General features: G+C 29.4%; 5 protein-coding genes across 5 annotated transcripts; all 5 read right to left on the bottom strand.

Annotated features, from left to right (window-relative positions):
* Window positions 1–1,603: 1,603 nt before the first annotated feature.
* VNE69_03200 (cysteine-tRNA ligase (CARS3)) lies at window positions 1,604–3,016 on the bottom strand (the record flags this gene model as incomplete). Its single annotated transcript, XM_065473060.1, has 1 exon — window positions 1,604–3,016. The coding sequence occupies one exon, from the start codon at window positions 3,014–3,016 to the stop codon at window positions 1,604–1,606; it is 1,413 nt and encodes a 470-aa protein (XP_065329132.1).
* A 99-nt stretch (window positions 3,017–3,115) lies between these two features.
* On the bottom strand, window positions 3,116–3,409 carry VNE69_03201 (uncharacterized protein; the record flags this gene model as incomplete). The annotated part of the gene is made up of 1 exon (XM_065473061.1): window positions 3,116–3,409. One exon carries the CDS (start codon window positions 3,407–3,409, stop codon window positions 3,116–3,118), a length of 294 nt encoding a protein of 97 aa, XP_065329133.1.
* Window positions 3,410–6,601: 3,192 nt separating this feature from the next.
* VNE69_03202 (uncharacterized protein) lies at window positions 6,602–10,238 on the bottom strand (the record flags this gene model as incomplete). The annotated part of the gene is made up of 2 exons (XM_065473062.1): window positions 6,602–7,241; window positions 9,277–10,238. 2 exons carry the CDS (start codon window positions 10,236–10,238, stop codon window positions 6,602–6,604), a joined length of 1,602 nt encoding a protein of 533 aa, XP_065329134.1.
* Window positions 10,239–12,448: 2,210 nt separating this feature from the next.
* On the bottom strand, window positions 12,449–13,621 carry VNE69_03203 (uncharacterized protein; the record flags this gene model as incomplete). The annotated part of the gene is made up of 1 exon (XM_065473063.1): window positions 12,449–13,621. One exon carries the CDS (start codon window positions 13,619–13,621, stop codon window positions 12,449–12,451), a length of 1,173 nt encoding a protein of 390 aa, XP_065329135.1.
* A 3,823-nt stretch (window positions 13,622–17,444) lies between these two features.
* On the bottom strand, window positions 17,445–18,287 carry VNE69_03204 (putative SP-containing protein; the record flags this gene model as incomplete). The annotated part of the gene is made up of 1 exon (XM_065473064.1): window positions 17,445–18,287. One exon carries the CDS (start codon window positions 18,285–18,287, stop codon window positions 17,445–17,447), a length of 843 nt encoding a protein of 280 aa, XP_065329136.1.
* Between the last annotated feature and the right edge of the window lie 7,834 nt (window positions 18,288–26,121).

Below are 26,121 nucleotides of genomic sequence, written 5' to 3' on the forward strand. Positions count from 1 at the left end.
GTTAAGGCCACGCAGATCAACACTGAGTCGATTTAAGATTTCAAAATTTATAGTTAACATGTATGGTAATGTAATTATAGTTGAAAATATAGAATATGAACTATAACATCTTTAAAAGGGGCACGAAATTTCACCAAGATCAGTAGAAACATTTGCCCTACTTAAACAAAAACGTAAAGTTTTTTCATGGTGCGGTAAAACTCAACAAATGGCAATAGAACATTATCGTGTGTTAAACATAAGAATAATTAAAAAAACTCGGCATTCTGTCGGGGTTCACATTAGAATATTTTTAAGATCGATCTGATTGCCATAAGAAAGACATCATGTGATTTCTTGCTTATAACGATTTACCATGATTGAGAAAAGAGAGGCATTGTGTAAGACACAAAGAATGTATCAATATATTGATTTCGTTGTTCAGCAATTGAAAGCATCGTGTTGATGCATAAAAAACAGAGTATTATGACGGGCAAAGCACAAATTTGACTATACTTCGAAAATATGTTTAATTATTTCAAATGACGAAAGTTGTGCACGTTATTTTTTTGTTGAATCAGACTATTTTCTATGGCGCTTTTATTTGCAAAGGCAATACATCTAACCTTCATTTATATATTGAGCCCAGAGTATTTATATAGACATAATAATCTAAATGGATCATAAACACCCCCTAGCCGGTGCATTAGTTGAGGAGATTTTTTCTTGCATGAAAGAAGCAGAAAGAAATCTTACATTTAAAGGAAGGAGGATTCGGGTGTAATCCTTATCCAATTTTTAATGTAAGATTTAACTCACGAAAATTCTCACCTTAGACTTGTCTTATAATACAAATATGGTACCCGGGGACCGCTAACGTCTATACCCCATATCACTTCCAGAGTGACCTCACAGCGGATATACAAAACGAGCATGGTTTTTATAAACCAGAGAGATACATTAATATAAGTGCAAAAGGCCTCTATGATCATCTGTGTCGTACACACAGCTTTTACTCCGCCACATCACCAGCTCGGCATTTATTGGACTGAGTTGACCACAAGTCTCACACTAGTTTCGGCCACTGTGTTATAGAATCTTCTAGATAGGATCCGCGAGACCTTCTATTGCTCTACTTAGTCTAGTCTCTTAGTTAGCTCTAGGATCCCACTCTAAAGTGCACCAGCCATGGGCCCCAACTAGGCCATACCCATTAGATACTTAATGTATAATTAAATCACCACAAAAGTGGTACTGTTTTTAGGCTTTTTTTTTGGGGGGGGGGTGCGTTTATACACTAGAAGCTAATTTCCCTGCGGCCGGACACACACAAGTTTCATTGAATCAACTTAATGATTATCGTGAACATTTTCATCATCTGAGTTGTTCTAATGCATCATAGAAAGTAGAAACAATTTTGTAACCCACCTTTGCTCAATGGAAGCATCGCTCGACCACTGGGCTAAGGATACCTGTTCATGCCTTATATTTGTAAGAAATTAATTTAGTAAAATTTTCGAATTTTCAAAACTAAAATGTTTTTAAACATTTTCGTAGCCAAACAATTCGTCTATTTAAAGGAGCATGTTCGCAAAAAAATGAAAAATTTACTTTAAATTTTATTTTATAATTTCTTAATCATTGACTCTAAATTACAATCCTCAATTATATATCCAATATCTTTTAGTTTATTCCTCACGTCATCACATATTTCGAATAATTTCTTTTTATTATCATTGTTTTTCGCTGCCTTTCTTACATCATTTCTGAAATTGTTAATTAGTTCGGCTAACTTTTTACTATCATCGTCTCTAGTTTTCTCTTTCTTACTAATTCCTAAAATATCCATAATTCTCCTTAGGAAATCTCTAACTTGATAAAGAGTGTAAATGTTTATCAATCCGCTTCTTGTATTCGTAAATGTAACTAATTCTAATAAAGCCTTTATGACTGACGGTGTATCAAAGTTATTAGAAAAAGATTCATCTACTATTTTGTTTGTTTTACTAATAAAACTTAGTACCTCATTGTCTATTTCGGTATATTTACTTGTAGTATCTGTGCTACTTTCTACATACATTAAAAAATTATATAACTTTTTCTCTACATTTTCTGCAAATTTTAATTGACTCTCTTCGTAGTTCATATCTTTATTCCACTGATGATGTAAAAAGAGAATTCTAAGTTGAATCGGAGTGCATCTTTCTAAAATTGATTTTATAGTTGTAAAATTTTTAAGAGATTTTGACATTTTTAGACCGTTAATATTTAAATGACCAGTATGCATAAAATATACGACCCAGGGTTCTTTCTGATGCCGAGCTTGACATTGCGCTATTTCATTTTCATGATGTGGAAATTTTAAATCTACGCCTCCCGCGTGAATATCAATAAAATCGCCAAGTACATCATTAGACATAACACTACATTCGATATGCCAACCTGGTCTGCCTTCGTCATTTAAATCTGTCCCGCTTCCTTTTTTCCATAAGGCAAAATCCATATGAGATTTCTTATCTACAAGATTTTTTTCGTCGACGCTATTATTAGCTGACTCGTCTCTAAAAATGGGATATTGAAAATTTTTCTTGTATTCGTTCACATCAAAATAAATACTCCCGTTACTTTCGTAGGCGTATTTGTTGTCTACCAAGACTTGAACATATTCTTTAATTTTTTCAATGTATTCAGTTACTTTTGTTAAGACTGTAGGTCTTCTTACATTAAGTAAAGACATATCGTCTAAAAACAGTTTTGTATATTTGGTAGTAATTTCACTCATAGAAACACCGTCTTCTTTACTTTTATTGATTATTTTATCATCTATATCTGTAATATTCATTACAAATGTCACATTATAATTGTAATATTTTTCTAAAATGTTTCTTATCACATCAAAGGACACGTAAGTACGGGCATGACCAATGTGACTGTGGTCATAGACAGTTGGCCCACAAATGTAAATTTTTACATTGTGTGGATCTCGTGGTTTAAATTCTTCCAATTTTTTAGTCAAAGAGTTAAAGATCTTTAACATTTGGGGTATAAAAGAAATGAAAAAATAAATGAGTCTTTTTAATATTAGTAAAATTTGTAGAATTGAATTTCTAAATTAATAATAAAAATGATTTTTTGTTTATTTATATAAATATGAAAATACATCAAGCATATCATTTTTATCACACCATTCTTCTATGAATTTTATAAATTCATATTTAGAACATTTGTCTACCCTTTTTAGAGGAAATTTAATAGACCAAGCACTAAAATAGTCAATTATATTATCAATTTCTTTTTCTAAATTGTCCCAAGTATCAATTTCACCTTTATTTGAATCTTTAATGTGCTCTGATAAAAAAGAAATTCCATCTTTAGAAGTTAGAAAGTTTTTTGTTATGTTTTTTTCATTGTATCTTTTTTTACTATCCATCTAAGTTCGGGGCAATGTTTTCAATAATTTGTATTTCAATTAAAAAATTTGAGATTTTTTTTAAAAACACAAGCTAATTCGTTTGTTTTAATTATGTTATAGAAATTTGCTTTCATAAAATTGGTTAATATTTTTTGCAAAAAAATCCATAGAAAAATATATTTAAAAGATGACAATTTAAATATGCTCATAGTTGATAGGGTTAATGTTGATAATTTAGCTCCAATTTGACTCATAGAAGCGTTATATTTTTTTAAAAAAATGTTTGATCAGTTCAATGTGGTGAAATATATCAGAGGATCATTAGTCGATCCATGAAGCTGTGCATTATATATACAAAAGAGATTGACTCTAAATTTGATAACTAAGCAGATCATAAAAGTTTTTTAGCTCCCGTAGGATTAGAATCCATAAGAAGTAGGTAGTGTATAAGAAGAAGCCTTTGAGCGTTGCTCTCTGGCATGAGGTAAGCTGAGTAACTCAGAAGATGAATTGAAGTAGAACTGTTGGGCTAGAAAGATTCATATTTACAAGCTATCAAAACAACTGGCCGATAAACAAGGAGGAAGTGTAGTCAAAACATATTATCCATGCCCGAGATTTCTCGATTTAGACGGGCATGTGTGAGATATAGATGATAAAAAGGCATTTTAATACAATAAGACGCGTGTTCTTAGATCTTCTAAACACTAATTGAAAATTTCATCTACTTACTTTTGCACTGGCCAAGATTGTTTGAGGGTTTATAGTAAATTGACATAGAGATATTATAAGAATACTGGCGAGCTCGTCTTTACAACAAATGCATGTTTGTAATAGAAACCAATATAATTTTTTGGTTAAAATATCTTCTTACTAATTACTTTTCACAAGATGAACTCACAATCTCTTCTGGAAGTTCCGGCGTTCCTTCTGTAATCCACATCTTGGTCTCTCGAACACCTCTTCCTCTCAGTATCAAGCCCATGCCTGATTGACATAGTTAAGTTTTCTAAATTTAATTGCAAGATGCTTTTCTGTATATATGCTTCCGTTCTGGGCTCTAATCAGAGCTCTTTGATATGCGCGCGGGGAAATTAGTTACTATTCCATTCCAAGTCATTATGTAAGGAATAATTTTTGGTTTGTATTTGTAGGGAAAAGCGTAAAATTACAAGCAAGCCTATTTATGTTTCTTTTCTGTTTCTACAGCAGGAAGGTTGTTATAGCTTGTGTTTCCAACCTCAACAACATAAACTTCTTTCCCCAACTTGTCCACAATTAGTATATCAGACTTGTTATACTTTATTTTGATACTAAAATATGGTGACCGGAAGTTTCGTCCCGGTGGTAGGGGTAAAAAAACAAAAATACTCATTTTTTTAATTTTTTTACCCCTACCACTGGGACGAAACTTCCAATGTAAAAAATAAAAATCAAAATTTATAGTTTTATGTTTTCATAGACAAAATCTGCTCCAACTTCTTCATCCTCGGTTTTATTTAAAAATATTGCCAGCCGAATCTCTTTATCTTCGTATTTTTGTTTCCGTTCAAAATCATGATTAAAAACGGTTTGTTGTATTATCTTGATTCTAACTATATCTTCTTTGTCCTTTAACTTACTCACTAATAAGTGCAAACTGTAGCGACTTGTACCAGATGTGTTTATAAAGGTATTATTCCAAATTTCAATGACATTATTCGTTCTTGGAAAATCAACATCCATATTATACCGCGTGTGGCACAAATTCGGAGAAAACGGCATTTTAAATCAATATAATTTAAAAAAATGGAATGTAACTCAGTTAAACATTCCGGAAAATTTCTGTATTGTTTTTGATCTAAAAAAGTATGCAATATTTCGTCTTATCAACACATGCAAGTGCCGTAAGAGACAAAACAAATTTTTTAACCATAGATAAACATGTGTAAAAAGAAGAAAGTTTTGAACTTTTAACACGTCTATCAATAGCCTGAGCTAATTGAAAAAGACAAACTGAAATTATACAATCCGGGGGAAACTATGGGAAATGCTCTTATCGCAGCATACTCAAAATCTAATTTTATCAAGCTTGTGTTGAGCTCGTGAAACCTTTTTTACCATTCAAAACAAAAAACAATAGGTTTAAAACTTTTTTTTTCAAAATTGCAAATATTATCGGGAATACATGCGCATCGCGGATAAAACTAATGGCATAAAGTTGATAATACGGATTAGGTACCACCGTAAAAGTCTTATCCATCACCCACATGTCATACTGTGCCAATTTTTAGATAGTCGAATCTGTATAAAAAATTATTATACTTTTATTATGTCTATCACTTCAGTAATTTTCAGGCCCCCATCGATACCATTATTCGCCTGTATGACCGATTAGTAAATCAGCACATAAACCCAAAGTTTGGTTGGCGTATGGTTTATGATTTAGAAAATCCATCTAGCATTCCTTAAAATTCTTGTTATATTCTCAATAGGGCTACTGTGGCGATTGTTGCTTCCCCTGCTCCTCTTAAGGCAGAGGGAAAATGTTTTTAGGAGAATCTTGCCAGAGGGTTTCCTGATTTATTTTATTTCTTTTATTCTTCTTACAGACCAGTTCAGCATTTGGTTCATGATTATTGACTGAAAAAGAAATAAAAGATTCGAGATTGTTGACGTAAACAATACTACTAATAGCCGTGGCATTACAGCTTCTTATAATGCACCGACACTTTATAGTAGTATTATTAGTTCTCCTTTTCTCGTAAATATTTAGATTATCATCTATTATTTGGTCCTTATTCCTTTTGCTTTTAATGATCTGTTTCGTCCAGGTCATAGGGGCTAAAAAAATAAAAACCGATTTTCTTATTTTTTTAATCCTTATGACCGGGACAACCCTCCGGGTACCCTGAAATATACCCTACTTTAACTCTTGCAGTAAGAAAAATTGTTTAATTTTGTATGTAATTCAAAATCTTGAAGTTTTTATGTGTGTTTAGTCCTGTTTAAGGCGACGTAAAACATGTGAGTAACAATGGGAATGCCTTGGTTTTGATTTTATGTTGTAAAAAAGATCAAAAATTTGAAATTTTTAAAGTTCATTATAAAAAATATATTTCAAAATTATAAAAATTTATCCGACTAACAATGAAACTGAAATTCATGAAAGTCCAAAATAAAAATGGAAAATTCATATACAATGTATAAAATAAATAAAAGAATGATGTATCATTTATTGTTATATATTTGATTCAACTTTTCATATATTTCCTTGGCTATGTCAGATCTATTTGATAGAAGAACTAATTTATGTTTTATTAACCAGTAAACGTTAATTACTCTTTGTTTAATAAATGTATTTTTGTAATCATAAAGCCTTAATTTGTTATTCATTATTTCCAAAGTTTCTATTATTGGTATATACTTGAATAAAGAAAATATTTCAATATTGTAATTATGAATATCGATTCTATGTTTGTTTAGTATATAACCATTCATTTTTATTTTCATATTATAAACCGTCAAAAAAAATTCAAAAAGCTTTATAAATTCAAAAAAGATATACTTGATTTCGGTAGGGGCATCTGAATTCTCGATTTCTCTTTTGATTTGAGGGAACGTTAGTAGAGTTAATTGATATAAAAAATTGTTTTTTATTCGTGTAATTTCCTTGTAATGCTTGTTGATATGATCCTCAACTTTTTTATATTTTTCGATATGTACGCCTATTTCCCTTTTTGAAATTGATTTTAATTCCATTACTGTAATAAATGTTTTTATTCTGTTTTCGCATGCGTATAAATATTTTTTAATTTCGTTAGTTATATTTTGTAAAATTTGAGCATTGTTTTCTACGATTTTTTTTGTTCTGTGTCCTTTTCCATAAATTTATGATATGTATTAGTAAAGCTTTGTTTATTTTTCTGTTTATCATATTGTCTACATTGAAATTTAGCCTGAGATGAAGTGTTATAAAGACAATTAGTATTTTTGTACTCAAATACGCTACCCAAAAAGGTAATATTTGCTTTTTTTTGCGCACAAAGTATAAACTTTAGCACGAACAACATATAGGGCACACAAAAAATGGGTTTACAGACCACATCATTTTTAAAATACTTAGTGATGTACAATATAATTTGATTAAAACAGGAAGCATTCTATAAAACGATACAAAACATTATAACATTCCAAAATAATGACGTGTGAAAAAAACAATACAATGTAAAAAATGCGTCATGCTTTTTATCAAAACAAAAATGTAACTAATATTAGAAAATATATTAGTTTATTTATTTCAAATAAAATTATTTGTAACATATAATTCATCATGATGTTTACTTCTTTAAGATATACAATGTTAACTATATTACATTTACAATGTATCTGCGCTTTATTAATATATCTTCGTATTTAATCTACTATTTCTCATCACATGCCTCGTTTGTTTAGAAAAGATTTTATCGAGGAAGTAAAGTAAACACAGTTTCACTCTCTGTAATCCCAAGACTAGAAAAAAAAACAGTACTTGTGACTAATGCGAATGGATATGTCTAAAAATTATAGTACGGATTCTGCAAATAAATAACTAACACTTCAAACAATGGATACATCCCCCATTAATGCGTTTATTTATGTATTTTTGCTCTGAGGAGGCATAGATTTATATTAAGTTTGGTAATATCGTGCTTACACTGAAGCCCGACGTTTTCTTATGATGATAATACAAAATTTGCTGCTGTTTGGTTGACATTGTGTTTATACATAAAGATTTATGATCGATACCAAACAATCATCACATTGCGGGTTTATTTAAAGGTAATCATCTATATTTTTAATTAAAAATTGTATCCGCTGCAATAATCATTGATTCATGAAATTTATGTGTTACCTAGTCACATGCAATTTTTGTGTTCTTTAAATGATATTTAGTTTATTTTTTTATTGTGTAGCCAGTATTCCATTGTGTATAAAGCATTCTAGCAGTTGAAAATCCGGTGCGGTGCAACATAAAATTTACCCTATGGAAAATAGGAATTACTACACGAGAAAGAGTTCTGTAACCTTGTCATACCCCGTAGAATTCTGTTACCAGTGGATTAATCAGTCTTTAACAAGTGAAGAACGCGATTCATAGAATTCGAAACAGAAATGAAGCCATATAGGTATAAGAATGAAGAGCGGATTGCCTAGGTATTGATGCTTTCAAGTTTACACTACAATTTCAATATAATCTTTATTAAATTGCTCGTAATTACAGCGGCAGAACTCTCGTCGCAAGGGGATATGAGCATTAAAGGTGTTGATCAACCTATAGCTAAGTTTAGTTGATGCACCAAAACTTATCTGCAAGGAAATTTATAGATAAGTTTATGTAAGCAAAATTTTACATTAGTAACTAAAGAAGATTTAGTTGGTGCATTTCGGATATCTATGTTCGTTTCCAAAACATCCTTTACCTTTAGGAAATAGAAACTCTCTCAGTAAAACAAAAAAAATTTACAGTTCGATATGACTGAATTGCTCTATATGCTCCAATATGGCCGCTTCAAAAAATAATTTTAATTATTCGTAGTAATGGTATATGAATCCACGACAGTAGAATATAACAGCAAGCCGATTACGTTTCATCCATTTCATTGTAGTGATCAATAATCACAAAAAAAGCTGATTATTTTTGAACACAGTTTTTATAAACGCTATGATTTACCAATGAAAAACATACAAATTGTATAATTGGATATTAAAAAGAAACACAGAATAAACATGATCTAAAATAATAAAAAATTTAATCAATTGAATTTTGCATCTCTGTAATTAAATTACATAGTTCAAAAATCTGTGAACACACGTTATTATTATATAAAAGGTTAAAGTTTTTTTGTATAATGTCCAAACAATACATAATATGATTTACGTTATAGTCATTCGTTTGTACTTTACTAATAAAATGAACATGTATTCTTCCAATAAATTCTGGTATATTTATAGTTTGAGTTACTGTTTTTATTTTCCAAATAGATAAATAACATAAATATTTCAGCTGCAATGAAAACGTTTCCGAAGTATAATTGCCCTGGTTAGGCATCATGAATTTACATATATCCAATGTAAAATTTAAAGCATCGACAAACAATTCTTGATCAGAAATGGCGGGATTTTTTAATATACTTAGTATCCATTTTATTTTATCAATTATACTTTCTCTACACCAACAATTTTTTTGCCTTATACGTCGTCTCTTGGCCTCAATTTTTGTATAATATTTTCTGATATTATTAATTTGAATTTTTTTTGTAGGTATATACAAGAGATAATTTTCAGCTTTTTTTTCAATAGTTTTAAATATTCTTTTCAAATTTGTAAAATGATTGTTTAGAGATACATTATCATGTATGTTATTTGTTTCGTTTTTGTTGACGACGCCGGATGTCATTTGTTGATTTGAGTCATAGATAGCGTTCCTATATTTGTCAAAATTATTCACATAGAATATAGACATTGATTTGTTCTCCAGCCTATTCACGTTTTCAAATACCGTTCCATCATTTATTCGCAAACTAGATCGATCTTGTTCAAATTTTTCTCCGTTTAGCAAATAATTGTCTGTATTTTTTTCTTTTGTAATTTCATTATTTTCCTTAAGATTGGAATCGTCCGCTAATATGGTCTTGTAATTTTTATAAAATTCGAATATATCCTCGACGTTTTCAATCTCTAACGTTTCGTTGATACCCTCCGCCATAATTGACTCGAAATCAAATAAACCATGATTAGGTTTTTTATCGAATTCTTGCAACATATGAGTATTACTATTATTAATTATACTGATTGAACAATTTAATAAAGTAATAAATAAAATCATAGGGGGGTTTTAATTTTAATTACAGTCAATTAAATCAAAAATATCCTTTAATGTGTAATTTTTGATTTAATAAAAATTATACACGGAGCCCAATTACCATAAATTCGTGTCTATGATAGCTTTTTCCTTCATTTTATTACATATCTATCTATCATAACGCTTTTAACAGTCTCCTTGTCACATATTTGCAGCATATATGCTTTAATTATTTCAGTTAACGCAAGATACTTTTTGTTAAAATCGTATATATTTATTCTCAGCTTAAGAGTCCTAATGTTAGAGGTCGAAAGTATTGTTTTGACCAATAGTAGGCTACCAACGCTAAATAAAGAATAATTTAGTCTATTCAGAACATGTATTTTATCATCTCAAAATGATAAACCCTATATGGTCATGCCTGCATTAAATTTACACACAAAAAAAGCAATTTTTGAAATAAAAACTTTTGTCATGATAAGAGAGATGAGGAAATGAAAAACTAAGTGATCGGTGGTTGATGCCCTCTGTATTAGTTTATTTTGCAAACTTTAAAAAACGTTTATTGGCAGAGGTTTGTGGTCTAGGGCCGTTATCATATAGAAGTTTGTTACACACAAACCAATTTTTATGGCGATTAGTATTCAACTCAGCATATTAATTAAGATTATGGCGATGTGGCTTTTAAGTAGGCGTATGTGGAAATTAAGCATGGTCGTCTATTGTGTTAGTGCGAATTGGTGATTTTTGAATAAATTTGCTAATAATCTATCTATATGAACTTTATAAAGCCAATATGATTATTAATGATAGCATATTTGCATATAGCTACCAAAGCTAAATAAAAAAGGCCGTTCTTTTCGGCGTCAGATTTAGAGATGAAATTATTGAGAAAAAATCTCTGTAAATCTGTTATAAGTTTTTTTTGATCATCCCTACGGATACTTGAGTAGGGTTTATAACGTTCAATTACTAAAAAAGTACCTTAATAAAATATTTAACAAATAAACGTTTTCTGTTTTCTTTTACTAATAAAAGTATTACGATTTTTTATAAAAAGTAGAGAAAAAGAATAAAATTTTTAGCTTAACTTCATTAAATATGTGAAATTTTTTTTTTGAAAAAAAATACATATAAAACTTCACTATATTATAAAACCTATAACTAAAAATAGTTATTGAGAAGTTCATTTTTATATTCTTGACTATATAGTATTTTTTTACGTTAAATTTTATCAGCTTACATTATAAATTAAAGTAGATTTGCCCTATTTGACTAAATATTACAGGCCATTCACGTTGTTATTTATTTAAAAGTAAGCCGTTTAAATTAAACAAATTATAAACATGCTTAGGAATAGACAAAATATTTTTACGTATTTATTCCTTTACTAGTGGATTCAAACATTCATTTATTATATTACTACATAAATGCTTGACTGGTATTATTCGTCCTATAAAAAATCATACACCCATTTTTTTATTGTAAATATAATTTTAATTATCTATATTTATATGTATATTAATTTTTCTTGTTGTAATGGAATTTTTTAGTAATAAAGTTTGTCGTTTTAAGCAAAATTAACACAACCAAGCACTCTCTTCATTTCTATTGCCGTTTGTAGTTTTTTCTTAATTTCCGTAATTTGCGCAATACGACGTCAATATGCCGAAAGACAGGATTTTGAAGAACCCCCCCCCCTGACAACATAAAAATTCCGCATTTAACAGACCACAATATATAAATCGAATAATAAATACGATTTATATATTTATAATATGATTTTTTATATCATTCAAGAATTTAATGATCCTTATATCTCATGTGCTGTTTTCTGACATTTTGCAGATATATCATTCAAAGTTACATATATAAAATGTTTTACGGCATAAAAACAACATATAAAGCCGAGTATACTTAATATTATAATTGAAATAAACAACATCCGAATTATAATACTTGATAGTATTTACGAGCCCTTTTACAAGCATTTTGTATTTGAAAGATTTATCCAACGTTCATACTGTTATGATTAAAAGTTGCGTTGTGTCAAGAAATGGGATGATAATCATATCCCAGTATAACGTTGATTGATGTGTTTCCATGTATCTTAAAAATATAATGCAAAAATAAGATCGACCGAGATAAATGGTACAGCAAAAGATAAATGAAATACGAATGTTGAAGTTTAGTGATCAAAAACAAAAAAAAAATATTCGTTAAATTATTTTATTTCAATTGTGCATTTCTGCAATTAGCCTACATATTTTATTCATTCGTGAACATATTTTTTCTTTATCTACAGAAAAAAAGTTCGAAACTTTTTCTTTGAGGCAACTTAGATCATATAAAATATGAGATTCTATGTAGCTTTTGTTTTGAATTTTACTCCTAAAAACAACATAAATTGTTTCGATGAATTCTGGTAAATTACAAGTATTTGTAATAAAATTCAATTTCCAAATGTAAATATCAAAGTATTGTTTTAGCTGTAGGGAATGTGTTTTTAAATGTAATCTAGTAATCTTAGGTAATATAAAATTACTGACATTTATAATAACATTTATAGCGTCAATAATTATATTATTATCCAAGTATTCCAATTTATTAAGTTTTTTATTGATCATTAAGGCTCTATCTAATATTTCTTTTTTAAAAACTATATGTCTATGGCTTAAGTAGCCTCTTATTTTTATTATTTTGTCGTTAATAATGTTAAAATTTCCAATAATGTTGACCTTCATTATTTTATGTGATAATTTTTCGTCAACTTTCTCTTTAATTATTCTAAAATTGTTTTCAATTTCGATAAGTTGGTGTTTGAGTAATGCATACATATTAAATTCAATATTTTTTTTTTGATCTATTGTATCATAAATAACCTTTTTGCAATTATTGTAGATATTTGTTTTATCAGTTTTCATATTAAATTGATTTGACAAAGTCTTTAGCATGTACTTTGATTTATCCTCTCTTTCTTGTATGTTTTCATTGTCGATTGGAAGAATTAATCTGTTGTTTCCCAAATTTTTTTCCTTTTTCAAAAAATCATCTTTGACATTCATGGGTTTCTGTGTACTTTCGTCATTAAATTCACAAATGATGTCATTTTGTTCCAAACTATTACCACTTTGTAAAAAATTAATTATATTTTTTATTTGATGTTCTTTTGCAGTTTCATTCATATCTTTACAAGTGCCTTGGTCAGGAAACGGCCTCGCCTCACTTTTGAAGTATTCTATCATGTCCTCATAATCTTCATCAGTCACTTCTTTGCATATTAGTTCTAAATCAACATTGTCTTTGCAATTTGGTCGATTATTATTCGGAAATTGTTGGTACATAGTTGTATTATAGTAATTATACATGTTATTTGAACTTTTTAGAATAGAAAAAAACAAAAACATTAAGTGGGGCATTTATAATTTTTTTATTAAAATTTTAAAAATATTTATATACTAAAATAAATGAATATAATGAGGGTACGCCTATTGTAATTTATATTTTAAGATTAACAAGGATAGGTTCCGCGTTAGCGTCTCCTGCTTGTATGTGGCTTCTCGTCTCCATAGTCCATTCCAACACGTCTTCGTCTTCTCTCCTTCGGTAGTTCAGAGAAATGCTTTCTAGCGTCTTCTTTGGCGTGATCATCTGGATGAACGCTTCGACCTTATTAGGAATTTCAAGTCTTGTGGTATAAGATTTGTGAAACTAATACTAATAATAGTTTAATTTATAATTATTATCAATTGAAAGTATTTATTACGTGTTATACTTTCTTTATGTTAGCTAAATCGTAAGAAAAATCAATAAAAAATCACAAAGAAAAGGCGATACTATAGAAAAAGTAATATTTAATTATATATCATGGAATGCGGAAGGGTAATTATAAATTTTTAGTTGAACCCTTTCTCTGCGCCTTTGTTTTGATATCGTATAAAATATAATAATTTTCAGCATTTATTTGCAATAAAAATTTAATAGTTTTATTTTATTACTAAAAATTTTTATTTCATTGTCGGAACTATTTCCTACAAGCATTTTCCCCTTATTCCGTATAATAATAATAACAATTTAATCCTCTTACAAATTCATTGAACAAAAAATATAATTTTAGTCTTAAAAATGTAATATTAACTTTATATATCTTAATTGTAAGATATACAACAACATTTTGTTATAATTATGATTTAAGGGGTGCTCGTAGGCATTGCACTGATACTTTTTACGAAAAAATATAATTAGACTTAGTTCCCAACTTGCTCTCTTATGATTCTATTTCTCAAATGATGTAATATCCTCAAAATAATAATAATGATCAATAAGTTGTATAAATATAAGTCAAAAGAAAATTAACTTATAGTTTGTAAATAATACAAGGATGAATGTACTTATGGATTAGCTTAATTATAATATAGTTATGTAGTTAAGCAGAAAGAATCCTTGGCTAGAATTATTTAGAAATAAATGCCTTGAGATGGTAAATAATGGCTAAAAACGTTTTTGTGAAAGATTCCATAAGTTAAATATAGTTAGGCCAAAACTTGTAAATGATTAGGACGGAGATCTTAAAATACAGAGCAGTAATAAATAGACGTTTGAATGCACTAAAAATTGTAGATGATACTTAAGAAACCTTGATTACATTCGAAGATGTCTCCCCTTGTGCCATGCAAAGTGTGCATAATAACTTTATCTGATGTCTATTGTTTTCCCAAAAATATACAGATAAACCAAATGTCGACCAGAGCCCGGCTTATTAGTATGCGGACACAGATTCATCGAAATTTACTGATAATATGCGGAAGACTAAATTGAGTGCAACTTGTATGTATATTGCGCTTTACATCCTCTAGTCATTTTTTCAAACCATCCGGGCCACTATTTGCATATAAATAGTTATAGATTTTCTCAATTAGTTGTGGTTATAAAATTTATATTGTTTCGTTGATTTTCTTTTGTTTGTGATTTTAATCCTCTATCATAGCTATAACCTCATTAATAAAGATTATTAGATAGGTTGCAATTTTTAATTGTTTGTTCTATCTAGAGCATAAAATAAAAAAAAGACTTAAATCAATTTAAATCGTATTTTTACATTTATATATCGCAAAGCATATTTTCATAAATTGAAGAAATTTGCTGTTATATTTCGACGTTTTTATTGATAACAACGTGTAAAATAAGTCATCAAAGACATTTGACTAGTGGGCATAGTAAAAAAAGGTATTAAAAACGAGAGTTCGTCTGTTTGTAAGTTATTCCAGTGTAAACTCATTTACGCTTTGTAAAATTGTCTATATTTTCAATCAACTACTCTTTCTAATAGTCAATTATGCACAAAAGATAACAAATAAAAGAGAAACTCGAAAGTTGAATACAATTAAAAAACGACGGCGAACACTTCCCCTTAAGAAAAAAAATAAGGGAGCTTTCCCCAGAAAATGTTTTTTTCAAGGCATAAGCGTATTTATAATTTTAGATTCACATGCCTCATATACTTTTTTTATTTCATAGAATTATATAATACACTGGTCATTTGAATGTTTGATAACGCATTATAGAGTAAATAAATAAAAGGGGCGTTTTTTGTAGAATATATACTCACAGTAGAAATTTTAACATCAATTAGCAACAAAGGCCTCTATACTATCAGGAACATTTTATTGTAAGCGAGTAGATCGATAGGTATATAGATCTAAGAACTTTTTTTTCATACACAACAACCGTTAGAATAAAATCATATAGCTGTCTACATCCCTTCTCTATTATTTATAATCGTAAATTGGCACTCAAAAAGCCATGTAAGGTTTATATATCTTAAACTCTTCGCTTAATTGAGGCTACCTAAAATTCTTTTTGCCATTTAATAACCCTAGTATCATTTTAAATGTTTGTCGTTAGTCAAATAGTCTTGCGATGGCTTGTATGGAGTTTAATGCTAACTTTGTCCACTTCTTTTCATTGATTTTTTCTTATTTCACTTGTTTCGAATAACATAGCCGAACTTTAAAAACCATTGAACAAATCGATACATATTTTAGCCCAAAAGGCTAAAATCAGCATTATTGTAAAAAATGGGGGGGTCAAAATTTTTAAAAAATTGCCCCTTTTTTAAAAAAAAGGAAGGGAAGAGAAAACTTCAGAAAAAACGAAAAATGTAATTAAGATATAAAAATATAATAAAATTGTATTAAAATAAGTAGAATATATCAAAAACATAATTTTAATAATGCTTCAAAGGCGTCTTGAATCTCATTTCTTTTAATCATATATAGAGTTAAATAGATTTCAGAAGTTCATTTGTTCTACACCTATTGGGTATAGAGGCTTTTAAAGATCTCCAATTCCCTTCGATGGTGTTTGTATAGACACCTGTTTCATTTTTTCTGAATGTTTGACTGTGATTCACAGTTCTATGGTCCGCATAATGGCTTTTTAAGGTTATATATGCCTTCCACATATCGGAATGAATAATGGATTTTAAATTTACATGCTTAAATAAGATTGGCAGCAATGTATCCTTGTTTCTTTTATTTATTATGACAATATTTATCTTCTTTTCTACCATCCCGAAACACCAAAAACCTTTGACCAATCTTCCGCTGTGGTATTTATTCTTACCTATTTTGCTTTCATCGATCTCCACTATAATATTTTCACCTCCTATTTGTTTTGTCTTATTTAAATATTTCTCAAAATTTTTAATTTATATAATTTCTCAAGTGTATAACATACATTTTGAATATTACAGTCCAAAATTTTAGAAATATGCGCTATTTTAAGTCCCATTATCCATAGATTAACAATTTTCAGCATAAGAAGATGATCTATCTTACTATTTGAAAATAAAGTATTATTCCAAATTGAAAATCTGTGGCCACATTTGGGAAACTTGCATCTCAAATAAGCTGTTTCGTTTGATACTCTAGATGTATTCCAACCACAAATTGAACATTTCTGCTTATATTTCTTTAGTAGCAGACGTTCGTAAAAATCTTCAATTTCTTCATTGCTTAGCATTCCATTCTTTTTTTAAAAAGGGGGCAATTTTTTAAAAATTTTGACCCCCCATTTTTTTTACATTAATGCTGATTTTAGCCCCAAATTAATTAAATACAAAATAATTAAAATAAAGATCAAGGTGATTTTTTGCAAAAAATAATCCTAAACTAATTTATAGAATGATGACCCTCATTGATTCGGTATAGAAAGTATATGAACAATGTTTTATTTGCTATTAAATATCTGATTGATTTTTTCATAAGTTTCCTTAGCCAAAGTCGACTTTTCAGATAAGGCAATTAATTTATCTCTTATCGAATCAAGAATCGTATTTAATCCGACCTGTGCATTAATATCTTCGCATTTATACAATGTCAATTCATATTTAATTTTATCAAAGGTTTCCAATATTGGTATATAATTGAACAAAGAATATATTTCTATATTGTAATTATGAATTATAATTCTGTAGTCGTAAGAATAGCTCCCATTTATTTTTACTTTCTTATCATAAACTGTTAGAAAAAGGTCTAAAAGTTTTACGAATTCTAATAGTATGTTCCTAATCTTGATAGATAGTTTTAAGTTTTTAATTTTATTTTTGATATTGGGCAATTGAATATTAATTAATTTATATAAAGAATTCCATTTAAGTCGCCCGATGGCCATATAACATTTATGAGTGTTTTTTTCATGTTTATTTTTTAACTTAACTTTTGAACATGCGATCTTTTTTGGTTTTTTCTGTTCCATTGTTTCAATAAATTGTTCAATTTTCTTTTGGCAGTCAAATAATTGTTTTTTTATATTTTTAATCACATTTCTTAAAATTTGTGAATTGCATTTTTTTGAAGCTTGCATACGTAATGCTTCCGTTTCCGAAACGTTAGAAAGATTTCGATCGTTTTCTTTATTTATATTATATTCATGATACATCCTATTTTGTAATTCGATTGGTGAGTAATATAAAGGTACATAATATAGCCGAATATTACCATTTGCGTCATTTATCTCAGAACTGTTGGTGATATTTTGAGCACATAAGATGATATTTAGTATGCAAATCATTTTTAGGGCAAATAAAAACTAGTTTTTTGACTCTGTTTAATTTTTCTTTAAAATTTAAGGAATCATTTAACTGTTTAAGAGAATGATGAGAGATTTTTTAACTGGTCTATTTCAAGGGATTTGCTGATGATTAACACAACATTTTTTCCATCAGAATTAAAAATGATAAATTGAAAATACTTTTGGTTAATTAACAAAAGAAATTGAATAAGAGAAATTTTTTTTTATATTATAGTGAACATTCGATAATATGGTATACTTTTATTGTCAAGCTCGATCTTATGTTTCGATTTAAGTAAAATCAGTTCTTATGCAATCGATTTTTTAACTTCATTAAGTCTAGTCGATATACTTTAGTGGAATGGGAGAAAATAAATTATCTTTTTATAGATAATTCTATTTGTTGTAGTCGGAATAATTACCGAAAACCATTATTTATTTATTTTTTTATTTATTCAATTTGTAAAATATCAAATGATATTTAATATATCAGTGATTGACATGCTATGCTCAACACTCTTCCTTTCTTTCAAAAAAAAATATTTTCTCACGTTACTTAGGTTCGAAGTAATTATCTTTCATCTGTTAGCTTGATGTCAACAGATCCAAACCTCTTAGCTATAATTGTTCAACTAAAGTTATAATCTGCTGCTAATTTATGTTCTTTACTGACTATTGATTATAAAGTATATTATCTCCAACTTTAATTTCTTCTCTAATTCTACTTCTTGCCGGTTTTAGTAACTTGTTTAATATTGAATTATGTGCTTTTTTTGTTGTTTTGACATTTTCTTCTTCGTTTACATTTCCCGCGGTGAACAGTTTATTCCTCGATAAAATAAATCCAGATATACTTCCAACGTTTTCTTAATGCATTGCACCTAGTCAATCCTCCCAAAATTTGACGCCTTTTTGAACTTTTCCACAAATGTTCTGTTGAATCTCTCTACTAACCCTGTAGTTGTAGGTGTAAATGGTGCCCCAGTCTCCATTCAATTTTATGTATCGTTGCTAAATTTTTCATGCTCTGGTTCACGAACTCTTTTCCATTATCAGATATAACAACCTTTGGTGCGGCTAATTTTTTAATAGTTTCTTCGAGTCCCACACTCGTTTCCATTGCATCTTTAGTCCGCAATGGTATTACATTTGCTACCTTCGAAAAATGATCGATTATGGTTAACAAAGATCTATATCCTTGTTGACTTTGCGGTAGAGGCTTACTATGTCAATTTCCCGTATTTCGTTCAATTTATCTGCTCTAACCGGAATGATGCTTTTCTTGATGTAATATGACCCCATCTGTTAACACTTAAGGCAATTTTGTATTGTCTTTATAACTTTCTTTTGTAAACCTTTTATTTTTTCTTTCCTTAAAACATGCATCATTGCTTTATATTATCCATGTGCTAGCCGTTCGTGTGTCTATTTAACAAGTTTCGTAACTTCACTTTTTTCTTTTATGATTTTAATATTCTGCTGTTCTCCCATCATTCGACTTAAAGAGTCACTTGGATTATTCTGTACTTTAATATGTTCGATCTCTATATCATGTTCCTGCAGATAGAGCGCCCATCTCGCGAACTCTGTTTTCATAATTGTACTCTTGAATAGAAATTTTATCGCACTATGATCTGTTCTTAACAGAAATTTCTTTCCAATTAAGTAAAGTCTGAAATGCTCAATTGCTTTGATTATTGCTAATAATTCTTTTTCTGTCGTTGAATAATTTTTTTCTGCCTTAGAATGCACTTTAGAATAATATCATAAGATTTTTCCCCTCTCTGTATCAATGAAAGTATTGCCCCCGAACCAAGATCTGATGCATCTGTAGTAAGAATAAATTTTTCATTAAGATCGGGCATTCCAAGTACTCCCGTTCTTCCAATATTATCTTTTGGTGATTCGATGGCTTTAATATATTTGTCTTCATCGCTAATTCTCTTCCAATCTATTCTGAATTCTTTTTTATTAATCCGTAAAGGTATGTATTTTCTTTCGAAAAATTTTTTATAAACTTACTACAATAGTTAATCGTCCCTAAAAAAGATTATTATTCCCCTCTGTTTTGGGGAATTTTTAGTTCTTTAATCGCTTTTATCCTTTCTGGATCAATTCTAATCCCTCTATGGTCTACTACGTGTCCCAGTATTTGGATTTGCTTCTTTTCATATTCACATTTGCTATCGTTAAGCTTTAATCCTGCCTTATTAATTAATTCTAACACTTTTCTAACGTGATCCCTGTGTTCTTCCAAAGTCCTACTATATATAATAATGTCATCCATATACGCCATGGTGAACTTCCCGAGGTACGGCTTTAATATTCGTTTCATCATCCTCTGGAAGTCGCTGGATCATTCACTAGACCAAATGGCATGTACATAAATTCATAAAGTTCACCCCGCATGAAAAAGCTGTTTTTTCTTTATCATTTTCATCTGGTTATATCCGATAAAGCATCTAATTTAGTGAAAAAGATTGATCCGTCCAGAGATCCAATATCTCATCAACCCGAGGCCCAGGGTACGAGTCTTTTATCGTTATTTCATTCAGTCTTCTGTAGTCAGCGCATAACCTGTAATTTCCGTTCTTTTTCTTTGCCAGTACCACTGGGCTCCTCCATGGACTATTAGACTCCCGTATGACACCTTCTTTTAGATATTGTTTAACAATTTTCTTCGCTTCCTTTTCCGCTTCCGCCCCTAACCTATAACACGCGTTCGTTATTGGAGGGAGATTTTGAGTGATAATCCTATGTTCTCCCAGATTTTCTTTTGCACACTCCTTTTGTGTCCATTCAATGCGACAGTCTATTCCAAATTCAATTTTGACTTTATGTTTCTTAAGGAAACCGAGACCATAAATCATATTTGAAGTCATATCGTTAGTTACTATAAAACTTTTTTTGAAAACTCTTTCTCACATCGTGAACTTTTGTCTTGTCATACCCGAAGTTTTTATTTCAGTACCATTTGCAGAGATAAGGTTTCCTGTGTGTTCCAGATTGATATTCCTAATGTCTTTTTCTTTAATCAAGTTTACGCATGACCTGAGTCAACTAGCGCATGTACATCAAATTTCCCAATTTTACTACTACCGTGAGATCTTTATTTATAGTATTACCTAAGGGCCTAATAGCGTTGTAATAATTAAGAGATTTATTTTCATTATATTCATCCTCTTCTTTAATTTCCATTCCAACTTGCCTTAACCTTGTTTTACGCCGTTCCTTTTTTCTTTTTTCACATTCTTTTTTAAAATTTCTTTTTCTGCGGCAATACCAACTCTCCTCATTACCCTGCACTTTGCATATTTTTATCGTTTAATCTTTGACCTTTTGAGGTAATGTCGTATACGTATTCGATTTATTACTACAATCTAGTCCTTCACCTGAATTATAGATATAGTTCAATGTACGTTCAGACGGCATATTCATCAAAAAAATTCCTCCAATATCATCGGGCAATTCTATTGAGTACGAATGCAATTAGGACATTATCCAGGAGTCTAGCTTTTATTGAAATTCTCCTCATTTGATCCAAGTATGATAAAAACGATCCCGACTGGTATAGACATCGTGCTAGATTTTTTATGTGCCCCACACTGCTTACTCTTCATTTAATTTTATTTAGAAATACCATACACAAGAATTCAAATTGACAGTTCCATGGCACAGATTCCGCCCATATAGCTGCTTCCCCCGCTAAATGATCACGAAGGAAAAAAACCTTTCCCTCTTGGCCACAGTTTGTAATTACTACCCATCCCCTTATGTATGCCAAGAATGCATCAGGATCATCTTCTCTACTGTTCCTAAAGATTTTTTTGTTTGTCGTTGTCGCAGAACTGTTGTGGTCAGAATAATTACCGAAAAACATGGGTTTATTTATTTATTCAATTTATATTAAATATCAAATGATATTTAATATATCAGTGATTGACATGCTATACTCAACACTATTCAAGAAGAACATTACATTGAAGAGCAAAGCTTAGAGGTCTGTGATACATTACAGATGACGCGATTATGTTCGTATTTAACGATTTACATATAATGATCTCGTAACCCATCATTCTTGGCACGAAATGCTTGGTTTATTAAGGTTGATTAAATCTTTTGTGGATCTCAAAATGTATTTTCTAATTGGAGCATGACAGACCTACGAATCCTCCCCTATTTGATCTTTGCCGTGTTGTCTTGAGTTTTTTAATGATCCATGTGATACATAAAAAATTTAAAGTCTTAGCAATAGAAGCACATTTGAACACGTATTGTCACAAATTACCTGCGATATTGATTTATAAGTTCCGGGTAGTTTTTATGCCTATTGACACTGTCGTAAATCGTGCCCAAGACTGTTTTAGGTGACTAGAAACAGTTAATATTACCAAAATCCTGCTTTTCAGAGTTTAGAAGAAGATTTGTTATAAATATTGTAAAAACAATCACATTAGGTTTGTACATAGGTACAATTTGGAATATACACGAAAGAAAAACAAAAATCAAATCCAAAGTATAAATATTTTTATTGATATGTTATCAAAATAAAACACATTAAAATTATAAACTAATTTTTTTAGATGTACGTTTTGACACACCTAAAGGATTAAATATTTTCATTGTGCATTATTTCGTTCCTAAACTGATTTAAAACTAATTTAAGCCTGTTATTTTAGAAAATATCTCTAATTTATAAAGATAAATCATTAAATGAGCATATGATATTAAGTAACTTGTTTTGAATTCAAATTAAGTAATTTTACAATATATTTTAATATAAGCTTATTTAAGTTGTTCTGAGATTTGGTAATAAAAGTTTAAAAGGCTTACATAACTATATTTACACATTTCTTATATTTTTATAGAGAATTTAAGAACAGCTCATTGACCGAGCAGCGACACTAATAGCATAAAAGTGGTCAAATCTTCATTTTTAATATATATATGAGTTCTTATATTTAGAATGTGGTTGTACGTGAGATAATCATTAAAAAAATGTAGGATCATAAAAGAAGTGCATTTCCCAAATATAAACTCCAAATAAATACGCAAAGTTTTTTAAAGTCCAAAGAAAACGAATATTAAGCATCATGCACTCTTTACTCGGAGCTTAAAAAAGCAATAGCTAGATCCAAATCAATTTATTGTTTACCACAGATTAGAAATAAATTCTATAAACAAGGGGAACAATTTGCCCCTGTGATCACATTGCAAGTCTGTATATCGTTTAGCTTACAAGTGTATTAATTTTTTGAGTTTATTTTCGCTATAAGCTGAAATTAGTTAGATGTTTTACACCATAATTTTTTGATATGTTAAAAAACAAAAAAAAATAGGGACAGATAGTACAAGAAATCATGGAAAATGAATAAGGAAAATAAATGAGGAAAATAAATATATACGCAAAGTATCTACCAATTATACTATACATCAACAAAACAATAAAATTATTTATGTGCTTTACAAGAATATAATAAAAAATTTGGTACATGGCCGTTTGGAACCCGCATTGAAAATTTAGAAGGACTCTTTTATAAAAAAATGATAAAATTGGTAAGAACAAAATTTGTTAAAAAGAGGGTGTCTTGAATATGGAAATAAACTATAGTTTATTTTAAAAATGCGTAATACAGAAAGGCGTGTGCCTTGCTTGCCCTGTGGCTAATAGAAATACGTCTATTCTCCTTGAAGTAATGCAAGATAATGTATTATCAGTTCTATTTCTATTTTGTTCGCGTTCAATGGTAGCATATAATGCCGCATTAGACAAAACACATGAATGGAGCACAGGACTGTGAATCACGTTGTCAATTTCGTAAACCTTAACGATACACAGACACAATACCATACAAATTGAGAGATTTTGGACTCTTTTCAAGGGAGACATTCGATCTAGAAATGAAATAAACCAGGACGAACACTATGAGTACCTTTTACAGTTCCTCTGGTCTTATCAAATACCGAAAAATCTACGTAAAAATGTTCTTCTTTTATATATAAATAACTCATGTAGTCTTTTTTTCATGATTTTTTTATTTTCCCTTTTTTTAAAAATTCAATGCGGGTTCCAAACGGTCATATGCCTTTTAAACTATTATTGAAAGATATAAATTATGACCGGTGGCCTTTTGAATAATTTTAGATTCAAAACCATTTGGAGGGGATATTTTTTTGTGCAAAAGTCTACAGAAATAAGAAGCATTAAAACTGGCATTCATACGTGAAATCCAAAATGTTTACTGTATACTACATAAAGTTGTATTGTTAAACAATTAAAAATACAACATAATATCTTTTAAGACAAGTATGGTTCCTGGACACATAGCTATTGTTTTATCAAATTTTATTCATGAAAAAAATTATAAGGAAAAGACATGTTATCATGAAAAATAGAATGAATAATCTTTTTAATAGCTCAAATTCCTTCAAGAACAAAATCCAAACACGAAAAAAGATGCCATTATAAAGTCAAAGCTGATTTGTGTGAGGTATAGCGAAGGAAGGGAAAATCTATTTTATAGAAATTGTGCCTTACAGAATTGCTTTTGTAAATACAGAGCCTATAAAGAACATGTCGCGATAGAGACTGAAATAACAATAAATGGCTTTCATCATACTGTTATTCATTTGCGACTTTGAATCTTTTAATAAAGTCTTTGATCATGGTGTTGGTTTTAGTAATTACAGGGGTTTGCATTTCTATATTCCCATAAAAATAAGAAATTTCAAAAAAATATAAAATGTTTATTAAATAAAATCTTCTCTTGCTCTTGCCTTTTCTAGCCAGCCTATCATATTTCTGTAAAACGCAGGACGCTTACGGCTATAATCTAAACTCAAAACATTCTCAATAATTGTTTCAATTAGACTTTCTGATGAATAAAATGATGAAAATCTTGCCCTGAGCATTGAAAAAAAAACTCTTCAATGGGATTTAGTTGTGGTGAATAAGGAGGCAGAAATTTATGATTAATGCCAAGATTATTTAATTTTTGTAAAACTTCCTCCGAATGATGAAAACTGGCATTATCCATTATAAGAACTTTACCAGGATTATTCCTAAAGAACATAGATAATTTATTTTCAATAAAGTTCATAAAACTCTCGGAATTATATGCTCCGCGTTTATACTCAAATGCCAATATCCATTTATGGTAATTACGCACATATAGCTGATATTTTGGCCGCGATTTGCAGGCACATTCTTATAGGCTTTGGTATTCTTTTCTAAATATTCGTAACTTCGCGTAGTATGAGCGTTGAACCCAGTTTCATCAAGAAAAAGTAGGTTTTCGGCCAAGTACCTACTAATTTCGGAGGCATAAATACTCCTTTGGTTTATTTTATCCAACGAGTTACGTTCAACAGGAATCAAACTGAGCCTTTTTCTTGTTATACCGAGTTTTTTGAGTTTTCTCGATATTGAAGATTTTGACAAATTTACATTTGTTCGTAAATTTAACTCATTAGAAATTTCCTGTAAGTCATATCGTTTGCACAATCAACTATGTTTTTAACAACCCGGTCTGTATTCGAAAGCATTTCACATTAAACTCACTTCACGGAAAGACAAATCCAGTATCTATTTGACTTGACTTCAAATACTTTCTGCAATAATTTTGTTAAAATATTAATTTGTAATTTTTTTTAATTGTATTTTTGAATTTAAGAAATGCTCATTTTTTTCCCGATTAGATAAAAAACAATATTTCATGCTTTTATTTGCATACAGGACCAAAAAGGCTGTTAAAAGTATAACATGTCATCCAAATTCCCATTTAATGGCATTTTTCGTTTAAAATAAGTTTAGAAATATAATTTTGTGATGTTT

The sequence above is a fragment of the Vairimorpha necatrix genome, chromosome 3 (genome assembly GCF_036630325.1).
Source record: "Vairimorpha necatrix chromosome 3, complete sequence".
In the NCBI taxonomy this organism is placed as follows: domain Eukaryota; kingdom Fungi; phylum Microsporidia; family Nosematidae; genus Vairimorpha; species Vairimorpha necatrix.